This window comes from Lagenorhynchus albirostris, chromosome 9, assembly GCF_949774975.1.
Source record: "Lagenorhynchus albirostris chromosome 9, mLagAlb1.1, whole genome shotgun sequence".
NCBI classification, from domain to species: domain Eukaryota; kingdom Metazoa; phylum Chordata; class Mammalia; order Artiodactyla; family Delphinidae; genus Lagenorhynchus; species Lagenorhynchus albirostris.
The window spans coordinates 32,282,687-32,295,904 of NC_083103.1; the positions used below are offsets into that span (position 1 = coordinate 32,282,687).

Sequence of the window (13,218 nt, forward strand, 5' to 3'; positions counted from 1 at the left end):
CCATTTGCAATATGGTGGATGGACCTAGAGGGTATTATGCTTAGTGAAATAAGTCAGACAGAGAAAGACAAATACTCTATGTTATCACATATGTGGAATCTAAAAAACAAAACAAATCTAAATAAAAAACAGAAACAGACTCATAGATATAGAGAACAAACTAGCAGTTACCAATGGGGAGGAGGAGGTAGGGAAGGGCAAGACAGGTGTATGGGATTAAGAGTTACCAAATACCATGCATAAAATAAATAAGCAAAAAGGATATATTGTACAGAACAGGCAAATATAGCCATTATTTTGTAATAATTTTAAATGAAGTATAATCTATAAAAATATTGAATCCCTATGTTGTACACCTGAAACTAATATAATATTGGAAATCAACTATACCTCAATAAAAAACAAAAGAGGAGAGTAGGATAAATCAAGTACACATTCAGTTTAGATGTAGGATTTAATACAGTATTAATTTCTTGGCTATTTTTTGAACTTAGCTTTAAAAACATGTATCCTGTAATAAAATGGTTGCCAGACTTTAATGTGCACAAGAATCACCTGGAGGGCTTCTTTTTTGGCTCAGCAGACATGGCTCACCAGCCTAGCCGCTCTGCGGCATGTGGGATCTTCCCGGACCGGGGCACGAACCCGTGTCCCCTGCACTGGCAGGCGGACTCTCAACCACTGCACCACCAGGGAAGCCCCTGGAAGGCTTCCTAAAACACAGAATAAGTCAGTGAAACTATTCTATACAATACTGTAAGGGTGGTTATATGTTATACGTTTGTCAAACTCTATAGAATGTAAACAACTAAGAATGAAACCTAAACTCAACTAGGGACTCTGGGTGATGATGATGTGTCAATGCAGTTTCATCGATTATAGCAGATTTACTGCTCTGGTGGAGGATGCTGCTAATGGGGGGCTGTGTGGAGGCAGGGAGTACCTGGGAGCTCTCCGAACTTTCAGCTCAATTTTGCTGTGAACCTAAAGCTTCTCTAAAAACAAAATCTATTTAAAAAACAAAAAATAGAGGAGGAGCTTCAAGATGGCAGAAGAGTGAGACACAGAGATCACCTTCTTCCCCACAAATACATCAGAAATACATCTACATATGGAACTGATCCTATAAAACACCTACTGAATGCTGGCAGAAGACCTCAGACCTCCCAAAAGAAACTCCCCACGTACCTGAGGAGGGCAAAAGAAAAATGAAAAAACACAGACAAAAGAATAGGGACGGGACCTGCACCAGTGGGAGGGAGCTGTGAAGGAGGAAAGGTTTCCACATACTAGGAAGCCCCTTTGCGGGCGGAGACTGCGGGTGGCGGGTGGGGGAAGCTTCGGAGCCACGGAGGAGAGCACAGCAACAGGGGTGCGGAGGGCAAAGCAGACAGATTCCCGCACAGAGGATCAGTGCTGACCAGCACTCACCAGCCCGAGAGGCTTGTCTGCTCACCCACAGGGACGTGCGGGGGCTGGGAGCTGAGGCTCGGGCTTCAGTCGGATCCCAGGGAGAGGACTGGGGTTGGCGGCGTGAACACAGCCTGAAGGGGTTAGTGCGCCACGGCTAGCCGGGAGTGTGCCCGAGAAAAGGTCTGGACCTGCCAAAGAGGCAAGAGACTTTTTCTTCCCTCTTTGTTTCCTGATGCGCGAGGAAAGGGAATTAAGACCGCTGCTTAAAGGGTGGGAGGGAGGGAGACGCAAGCGGGAAGAGATATGGGAATATATGTATGTATATAACTGATTCATTTTGTTGTGAAGCTGAAGCTAACATACCATTGTAAAGCAATTATACTCCAATAAAGATGTTAAAAAAAAAAAAAAAAAGGAGCTCCAGAGACGGGCGTGAGCTGCGGCTAACAGCGCGGACCCCAGAGATGGGCATGAGACGCTAAGGCTGCTGCTGCCGCCACCAAGAAGCCTGTGTGCGAGCACAGGTCACTATCCACACCTCCCCTCCCGGGAGCCTGTGCAGTCTGCCACTGCCAGGGTCACGTGATCCAGGGACAACGTCCCGGGAGAACGCACGGCGCGCCTCAGGCTGGTGCAACGTCACTGCGGCCTCTGCCGCCGCAGGCTCGCCACGCATCCGCACCCCTCCCTCCCCCCGGCCTGAGTGAGCCAGAGACCCCGAATCAGCTGCTCCTTTTTAACCCCGTCCTGTCTGAGCAAAGAACACATGCCCTCAGGCGACCTACATGCAGAGGCAGGTCCAAATCCAAAGCTGAACCCGGGGAGCTGTGTGAACAAAGAAGAGAAAGGGAAATCTCTCCCAGCAGCCTCAGGAGCAGCAGATTAAATCTCCACAATCAACTTGATGTAACCTGCATTTGTGGAATACCTGAATAGACAACAAATTATCCCAAATTGAGGAGGTGGACTTTGGGAGCAACTATATATATATATATATATATTTCCCTTTTTCTCTTTTTGGGAGTGTGTATGTGTAGGCTTCTGTTTCTGATTTTGTCTGTATAACTTCACTTTTACCATTTTTCCTAGGGTTCTGTCTGTCTGGTTTTATTTTGGTATTTTTTTTCTTTTTTTTTTTTTGCGGTACACAGGCTTTTGCGGAGCACAGGCTCCGGACGGGCAGGCTCAGCCGCCATGGCTCGAGGGCCTAGACACTCCACAGCATGTGGGATCATCCCGGACTGGGGCACAAACCTGTGTCCCCTACATCAGCAGGTGGACTCTCAACCACTGTGCCACCAGGGAAGCCCCTTTCTTTTTTAGTATAGATTTTAGTACTTGTTATTGTCAGTGGATTTGTTTTTTGGTTTGGTTGCTCTCTTCTTTCTTTCATTCTTTTTTTTTTTATTACTTAAAAAACATTTTTTTAATAATTAGTTTTTATTTTAATAACTTTATTTTAGTTTATCATCTTCTTTCTTTCTTTCTTTCTTTTCTCCCTTTTATTCTGAGCTATGTGGATGACAGGCTCTTGGTGCTCCAGCCAGGCATAAGGGCTGTGCCTCGGAGGTGGGAGAGCTAAGTTCAGGACACTGGTCCACAAGAGACCTCCCAGCTGAATGTAATATCAAACAGCGAAAATTTCCCCGAGATCTCCATCTCGATGCCAAGACCCAGCTCCAATCAATGACAAGCAAGCTACGGTGCTGGACACCCTATGCCAAACAACTAGCAAGACAGGAATACAACCCCATCCACTAGCAGAGAGGCTGCCTAAAATCATAATAAGGCCACAGACACCCCAAAACACACCACCAGACGTGAACCTGCCCACCAGAAAGACAAGATCCAGCCTCATCCACCAGAACACAGGCACTAGTCTCCTCCACCAGAAAGCCTACACAACCCACTGAACCAACATTAGCCACTGGGGACAGACACCAAAAACAACAGGAACTACGAACCTGCACCCTGTGAAAAGGAGACCCCCAAAACAGTAAGTTAAGCAAAATGAGAAGACAGAGAAATACACAGCAGATGAAGGAGCAAGGCAAAAACCCACGAGACCCAACAAATGAAGAGGAAATAGGCAGTCTACCCGAAAAAGAATTCAGAATAATGATAGTAAAGATGATCCAAAATCTTGGAAATAGAATTGAGAAAATACAAGAAACGTTTAACAAGGATCTAGACGAACTAAAGAGCAAACAAACAATGATGAACAACACAATAAATGAAATTTAAAATTCTCTAGAAGGGATTAAAAGCAGAATAACTGAGGCAGAAGAATGGATGAGTGACCTTGAAGATAAAATAGTGGAAAAAACTATCACAGAGCAGAATAAAGGATAAAAGAATGAAAAGAATTGAGAACAATCTCAGAGACACCTGGGAAAACTATATACACATGAACATTCAAATTATAGGGGTCCCAGAAGAAGAAGAGAAAGAGAAAGTGACTGAGAAAATATTGAAAAGATTATAGTGGAAAACTTCCGTAATATGGGAAAGGAAATAGCTAATCAATCCAGGAAGCACAGGGAGTCCCATTAAGGATAAATACAAGGAGAAACACACCAAGACACATATTAATCAAACTATCAAAAATTAAATACAGAGAAAAAGTATTAAAAACAGCAAGGACAAAACAACAAACACACAAAGGAATCCCCATAAGGTTAACAGCTGATTTTTCAGCAGAAACTCTGCAAGGCAGAAGGGAGTGACAGGACATATTTAAAGGGATGAAGGAGAAAAATCTACAACCAAGATTACTCTAACCAGCAATGATCTCATTTAGACTTGATGGAGAAACTAAAAATTTTACAGACAAGCAAAAGCCAAGAGAATTCAGCACCACCAAACCACCTTTACAACAAATGCTAAAGGAACTTCTCTAGGCAGGAAACACAAGACAAGGAAAAGACCTACAATAACAAACCCAGAACAATTTAAAAAATGGTCATAGGAACATACATATCGATAACTACATTAAATGTAAATAGATTAAATGCTCCAAACAAAAGACATAGACTGGCTGAATGGATACAAAAACAAGACCCATATATATGCTGTCTACAAGAGACCCACTTCAGACCTAAGGACACATACAGACTGAAAGTGAGGGGATGGAAAAAGATATTCCATGCAAATGGAAATCAAAAGAAAGCTGGAGTAGCAATTCTCATATCAGACAAAATAGACTTTAAAATAAAGACTACTACAAGAGACAAAGAAGGACACTACATAATGATCAAGAGATCAATCCAATAAGAAGATATAACAATTGTAAATATTTATGCACCCAACATAGGAGCACCTCAATACATAAGGCAAATACTAACAGCCATAAAAGCATAAATCGACAGTAACACATTCACAGTAGGGGACTTTAACACCCCACTTTCACCAACGGACAGATCATCCAAAATGAAAATAAATAAGGAAACACAAGCTTTAAATGATACATTAAACAAGATGGACTTAATTGATATTTGTAGGACATTCCATCCAAAAACAACAGAATACACATTTTTCTCTATTGTTCATGCAACATTCTCCAGGATAGATCATATCTTGGGTCACAAATCAAGCCTTGGTAAATTTAAGAAAATTGAAATTGTATCAAGTATCTTTTCCGACCACAACACTATGAGACTAGATATCAATTACAGGAAAAGATCTGTAAAAATTATAAACACATGGAGACTGAACCATACATTACTAAATAACCAAGAGATCAGTGAAGAAATCAAAGATGCAATCAAAAAATACCTAGAAACCAATGACAATGAAAACACGACAACCCAAAACCTATGGGATGCAGCAAAAGCAGTTCTAAGAGGGAAGTTTATAGCAATACAATCCTACCTTCAGAAACAAGAAACATCTCAAATAAACACCCTAACCTTACACCTAAAGGAATTAGAGAAAGAGGAACAAGAAAACCCCAAAGTTAGCAGAAGGAAAGAATTCATAAAGATCAGATCAGAAATAAATGAAAAAGAAATGAAGGAAACAATAGCAAAGATGAATAAAACTAAAAGCTGGTTCTTTGAAAAGAGAAACAAAATTGATAAACCATTAGCCAGACTCATCAAGAAAAAAAGGGAGAAAATTCAAATCAATGGAATTAGAAATGAAAAAGGAGAAGGAACAACTGACACTGCAGAAATACAAAGGATCATGAGAGATTACTACAAGCAACTATATGCCAATAAAAAGGACAACCTGGAAGAATTGAACAAATTCTTTCAAATGCACAACCTTCCAAGACTGAACAAGGAAGTAATAGGAAATATGAACAGACAAATCACAGGAACTGAAATTGAAACTGTGATTAAAAATGTTCCAACAAACAAAAGCCCAGGACCAGATGGCTTCACAGGCGAATTCTATCAAATATTTAGAGAAGAGCTAACACCTATCCTTCTCAAACTCTTCCAAAATATAGCAGAGGGTGGAACACTCCCAAACTCATTTTAGGAGGCCACCATCACCCTGATACCAAAACCAGACAAGGATGTCACAAAGAAAGAAAACTACAGGCCAATATCACTGATCAACATAGATGCAAAAATCCTCAACAAAATCCTAACAAACAGAATCCAACAGCAGATTAAAAGGATCATACACCATGGTCAAGTGAGTTTTATTCCAGGAATGCAAGGATTCTTCAATATATGCAAATCAATCAATGTGACACACCATATTAAAAAATTGAAGTAGAAAATCCATATGATCATCTCAATAGATGCAGAGAAAGCTTTAACAGAATTCAACACCCATTTATGATAAAAACCCTCCAGAAAGTAGGCATAGAGGGAACTTTCCTCAACATAATAAAGGCAATAAATGACAAACCCACAGCCAACATCATACTCAATGGTGAAAAACTGAAACCATTTCCAGTAAGATCAGGAACAAGACAAGGTTGCCCACTCTCACCACTGTTATTCAACATACTTTTGGAATTTTATACCACAGCAGTCAGAGAAGAAAAATAAATAAAAGGAATCCAAAGCAGAAAAGAAGTAATGCTGTCACTGTTTGCAGATGACATGATACTATACATAGAAAATCCTAAAGATGCTACCGGAAAACTACTAGAGTTAATCAATGAAATTGGTAAAGTAGCAGGATACAAAATTAATGCACAGAAATCTCTGGCATTCCTATACACTAATAATGAAAAATCTGAAAGTGAAATTAAGAAAACACTCCCATTTACCATTGCAACAAACAGAATAAAATATCTAGGAATAAACCTACCTAAGGAGACAAAAGACCTGTATGCAGAAAATTATAAGACACTGATGAAATAAATTAAAGATGATACAAATAGATGGAGAGATGTACCAATGTCTTGGATTGGAAGAATCAACATTGTGAAAATGACTATACTACCCAAGGCAATCTACTGATTCAATGCAATCCCTATCAAACTACCACTGGCATTTTTCATAGAACTAGAACAAAAAAAATCACAATTTGTATGGAAACACAAAAGACCCGTAATAGCCAAAGCAATCTTGAGAACAAAAAACGGAGCTGGAGGAATCAGGCTCCCTGACTTCAGAGTTTACTACAAAGCTACAGTAATCAAGACAGTATGGTACTGGCATAAAACAGAAAGATAGATCAATGGAACAGGAGAGAAAGCCCAGAGATAAATGCAGGCCCATATGGTCATCTTATCTTTGATAAAGGAGGCAAGAATATGCAGTGGAGAAAAGACCGCCTCTTCAATAAATGGTGCTGGGAAAACTGGACAGCTAAATGTGAAAGAATGAAATTAGAACACTCCCTAACACCATACACAAAAATAAACTGAAAATGGATTAGAGAGCTAAATGTAAGGCCAGACACTATCAAACTCTAGAGGAAAACATAGGCAGAACACTCTATGACATAAATCACAGCAAGATCCTATTTGACCCACCTCCTATAGAAATGGAAATAAAAATAAACAAATGGGACCTAATGAAATTTCAAAGCTTTTGCACCGCAAAGGAAAGCACAAACCATAAACAAGATGAAAAGACAACCCTCAGAATGGGAGAAAATATTTGCAAATGAAGCAACTGACAAAGGTTTAATCTCCAAAATTTACAAGCGGCACAGGCAACTCAATATCAAAATAGGAAACAACCCAAGCCAAAAATGGGCAGAAGACCTAAATACACATTTCTCCAAAGAAGATATACAGACTGCCAACAAACACATGAAAGAATGTTCAAGATCATTAATCATTAGAGAAATGCAAATCAAAACTACAATGCAATATCACCTCACACCAGTCAGAATGGCCATGATCAAAAAATCTAGAGACTATAAATGCTGGAGAGGGTGTGGAGAAAAGGGAACCCTCTTGCACTGTTGGTGGGAATGTAGATTGATAAAGCCACTATGGAAAACAGTATGGAGGTTCCTTAAAAAACTACAGATAGAACTACCATATGACCCAGCAATCCCACTATTGGGCATATACCCCGAGAAAACCAAAATTCAAAAAGAGTCATGTACCAAAATGTTCATTGTAGCTCTGTTTACAATAGCCAGGACATGGAAGCAATCTATGTGTCCACTGGCAGATGAATGGATAAAGAAGAGGGGGCACATATCTATGATGGAATATTACTCAGCCATAAAAAGAAATGAAATTGAGTTATTTGTAGTGAGGTGGATGTACCTAGAGTGTGTCATACAGATGAAGTAAGTCAGAAAGAGAAAAACAAATACCGTGTGCTAACACATATATATAGAATCTAAAAAAAAAAGTCATGAAGAACCTAGGGGCAGGACAGCAATAAAGACACAGACATAGAGAATGGACTTGAGGACACGGGGAGGGGGAAGGGTAAGCTGGGACTGAGTGAGAGTGGCATGGACATATATACACTACCAAATGTAAAATAGATAGCTAGTGGGAAGCAGCCGCATAGCATAGGGAGACCACCTCGGTGCTTTGTGACCACCTAGAGGGGTGGGATAGGGAGGGTAGGAGGGAGGGAGATGCAAGAGGGAAGAAGTATGGGGACATATGTATGTGTATAACTGATTCACTTTGTTATAAAGCAAAAACTAACACACCATTGTAAAGCAGTTATACTCCAATAAAGATGTTAAATAAATAAATAAATAAAGTAGCTGGCCATAGTACCTAATAAACTACAGGATCCTCATGGGATTATTATATCCTAGTAAACAGTACTGGTACAAAACTCCTCTTTGATATGTAAAGCCCTCTCATATGTTTAAAATATTGTACTTTTCCAAGACTACATGGAATGTTTATGAGTCTTCCAGTGAATAAACTGCAACTGTGATTCAGTTTCTTATTACATTCAAAATGTTTCCAACTATGCAAGGTAGTGGATTTTGCAAAGTGGTGGACTGTGTTATGATGGTGTTATAATTACTAAATCATCATCTAATGCTGGAACCGTCATCAATTAGAGTATACTCTTGTAAGTGTTGTAAATGATACACCCCTGAGAGGTTCAAACATTAGAAACACAGTTTTTCACAGATATTCCTGTCAGGAGCCAACTACATTGGCCTATTAAATCAAGAAGTTGAAATAAATAAATAAGGAAATAGAGCAAGTGAATAAATTATAATGAACATATTTCAATTTATTTTAACGTTATACATTACTGATCTATGAAAGGTCTAGGAATTCATAAATAAGAATGCAGAAATAATATGTCCTCTGAGGAATTGAGATGAGAAATATGAATCTTTTTGAATTAAGGGGCTAAAAAATATAGGTAGCTCCAGGTTGTTGTTGCTGTTTGTTTTTTCATTCTTGTGTTTGTTTATAAACACCACAGACACCTTCTCCTAGGAGACACCTCTTTTTCCTGTACATGGGTGCTGTGGGGATCTGGGAACATGTCAACCATCTCAGAATACAGCTTCAATCCAGGTGGTTTCAAAACTCATAGCCACTTGCTTACGCTCTTACAAGTAACATTCAGAAACTGCATGCTACATACGCAGTATTTCTAGAAACCTAGCAAATATCAACAATATAAAGAGTTTATTTATATCCAAATAGAAAAATACAATGGAAAAACAACACTGCACAGGCTCATATCTATATGCCATTCAGTTTGATTATTCATTTATGGGGCATCAACATTTAGTTTCCATGTATTAAAAAGTTCATTTCATGTATAATATTATTGTAAAGATATTATAAATGGATTATTATATTGCATGTTGACTCTAACTCCAGCACTCATAATAATGTTTTGTTTTTTTTTTTTCTTGCGTTACGCGGGCCTCTCACTGTTGTGGCCTCTCCCGTTGCGGCCTCTCCCGTTGCGGAACACAGGCTCCGGACGCGCAGGCTCAGCGGCCATGGCTCACGGGCCCAGCCGCTCCGCCGGCATGTGGGATCTTCCCGGACCGGGACACGAACCCATGTCCCCTACATCAGCAGGTGGACTCCCAACCACTGCGCCACCAGGGAAGCCCAATAATGACTTTTATATGTCCACCAAGCAAGTATCGTCACCTTCTTTAACAGAAACAAACAAACAAATTCTGGATGAGCACATGGCCACCAACCTAAATGGCCTTTTCCTGCCTCCCTACAACTTAGCTAGGCATGTGACCTAGTTCTGGCAAATAGAATACAATGACACAGCTGCCATTACTTCCTAGATAAACTCCTAAAGAGCAATGCCTGTGAGTCACTGGGTAATCTTCCCTGTTCCTCCTGCTGGAAGGTGGTAATAACAGGAAAATGCTGTTTTGTTTTGTTTTTTTTGCGGTACGCGGGCCTCTCACTGTTGTGGCCTCTCCCGTTGCGGAGCACAGGCTCCGGACGCGCAGGCTCAGCGGCCATGGCTCACGGGCCTAGCCGCTCCGCGGCATGTGGGATCTTCCTGGACCGGGGCACAAACCTGTGTCCCCTGCATCGGCAGGTGGACTCTCAACCACTGCGCCACCAGGGAAGCCCAGGAAAAGGCTTTTTGAAAGAGAGGCGGCTCCATATTTAGGAGATGGTAGAAGTAGTTCACCAGCACTGTACCTTGCTTCTAGTCTGCTATGGGAAAAGGGGTAAACTTGTGTAAGACACTGTTCTTGTTCTAACTAAACCTCTTTCCTTTCCCCTTCCTTCACAGGCATCAGCTCTGCATTGAAGTCTGAAGGCTAACACGCCTGTTCCTTATCATTCACAGGCTTTTCTACTAAAAAAAATTTGCACGACTAATCTTTTCTTTGTGTATGCTTCTTTGAGGCTCCAGCTAATACACTGAATGCTGTCTCCTCTCCTTGAGGTATAAAGAATCACTTACTATGGCACTATTTCTACTATGTCTTTACTATTACTAAGAATTGTTGACGATGAGCTATATTTCTACAACATTAAATAAAGTACAGATTGATTTGGAAGATCAAGAGGACAAAAAATTGATTTTAATTAAACCTGGACTAAACAGAATGACTTTTTTTCCCCCTGAGAAATGTATGAGATGATATTCTTGTCCAGCAAATAGAACCAATGACTCTATTTGTTTCTTAAGTTTTATGGTCAGTCCTAGATCCTCATTTTGACACTTGATTGTCACTGCAAAACTGTGTAGACATCACATAGAAGGTACCAAAAGTGAAAATTTCATGGCCTTCCAGGTATTTGCTAGTGAGGAAATCCTGATAATCCAGTTAAGGAAGGAATCCAGAATATCATTTAGGAAAGTGACACTTAACTGGCTTAAAATTTTTCTTTTTCGTTTTGGAGATGAACTGTCAAAACATCCAAAAATACCTAGAAGTTTAAAATGTGTTTTTATTTTCTTATTCCAATGTTTGCATTTATGTTTTAGGGGAAAACCGTCACCAGATGTCTGGGTTTAACAAAAAAAAATTGGCACTAATATTGTTTCTATTCAGTTGAAACTATAAGAAGTGAAAACTTACCTCTTCTGCATGTATTCCACATAGCTTGTTTCCTGACAAGAGTTTGTGTTTCAAGCTTTTATTCTGAAGAAAGAAACATAGTTTTATTGCTAAGAAGTTATAAAATATTAAAAATTTCCTTAAATATGTCAGCAGTATTTCTCTATGTCTTGTTCACAGATAAGTCCTTCATGATATGAGATGTAGTGGATTTGCAATAAATTGAGTTGAATCTGTAATGTAAAAGAATGTTTCCTTTATTTAATAAAAAATCTGACATATTAGCATTAACACATTTATTAGAAAATATGGAACTTTCTTTGGTCTTACATTTAACTCTGTTTTATTATATTCATGTATGTTGTCTTATAAAATAATTTTAGTTTCAAATGTGTAGTTGGTACTAGTTTCTTAAAGCACCCCTCTAAACAGCAAACATTTATTTCTACCATCATCTGGATGCTGGTCACCTTGGAATCTAGTCTAATATAGTCACAGACACTCTAGGGTCTGAATTTCCTTTAAATGTTATGGGTTTAGAGTCCACTTATATTCCTGACACCTGTGCATTGCACTCAAAGTGCTTCTTGATGCTCAGAAACTATTTCTTCTTCCAGGCCTCAAAAGTGTACTCTATTTGCTGGACTTTCATAGAAAGAATGTTACTTGTTACTTTAGAAATGGAAGCAAAGTGTTAGCCATCTGAATCTAAACCCTTACAGTGAGTCAATTATATATCCCTCATTACACTCAGGCTTTTCTTTGTCCCATAACTGAGTACCTACTCTTCTTTTAGACAGGCAGGCTAAAGGAGAGCAGAAAACTTTGTAAAACCCACAGGATTTAGACTTTGTACTGTCTCTACAGGAGCAAACAATGTAATGGAAAGTACATCTCATATATAATGGCTCTAAAGAGAGTCAATTTGATGAGCATCATAAGCAAATTGAATTAAATTTATGCAGCGTGAATGAATAACTGAATGAATGAATACATCAAATTTAAGACTTCTTCTTCATCAGTACCTTTTTTTTTAGGTTCCCTATACATGCGTTAGCATACGGTATTTGTTGATCTCTTTCTGACTTACTGCACTGTTACTGATGAACCTAGTGGCAGGACAGGAGTAAAGACATAGACATAGATAATGGACTTGAGGACACAGAGGGGAGGGAGAAGCTGGGGCGAAGTGAGAGTAGCATCGACATATATACACTACCAAATGTAAAATAGGTAATGGGAAGCAGCAGCATAGCACAGGGAGATCAGCTCAGTGCTTTGCAACGACTTAGAGGGGTGGGATAGGGAGGGTGGGAGGGAGGCTCAAGAGGGAGGGGTTATGGGATGTATGTATGCATATGGCTGATTCACTTTGTTGTGTGGCAGAGGCTAGTGTAGTATTGTGAAGCAGTTATACTTCAATAAAGATACATTAAAAATAAATAAATAAAATGTACAAAAAAAAAGACTTCTTCACACACAATTCTCACCTGATTATGCACACCATTTCCTATTTTATTTTCCTGTCATGCAGATAGTGGGTACAGCTGCCTCAGTTTGAAAGAATCCTTTGTCTAACTTTTCCTCCTTAGCTAAGAGTTGAAATTGTAAAAAACTTACTTAGAATTTTAATACCTTGAAATGTTTTACACAAATGAGGAGTTATCTTGATTCACTTAGTAATGTTTTTTTGCAAATATTTGTACTCATTATACAACAAAACACAAGATTAAGGTTTTTAAAGAGTATTTAATGTACAGTATTCCTGTATTTAAAAGCTCATAAACTATAATAACGAGATACATATTGATGTTCTAACTCTGCAGTGTTGCTCAGTCTGTAGGTTAAAAAAAATACCCTAAGTTTCCTTCTGTACATGTCTATTTATGATAG

General features: G+C 39.2%; 1 protein-coding gene across 1 annotated transcript in view; it reads right to left on the reverse strand.

Annotated features, from left to right (window-relative positions):
- The window catches only part of LUZP2 (leucine zipper protein 2), a 445,330-nt gene that overhangs the window by 107,632 nt on the left and 324,480 nt on the right, over nucleotides 1-13,218 (reverse strand). The window contains exon 6 of the mRNA XM_060157750.1: nucleotides 11,347-11,409. Within this exon, the coding sequence (XP_060013733.1) occupies nucleotides 11,347-11,409 (63 nt within the window). The remainder of the gene's footprint in view (nucleotides 1-11,346; nucleotides 11,410-13,218) is intronic.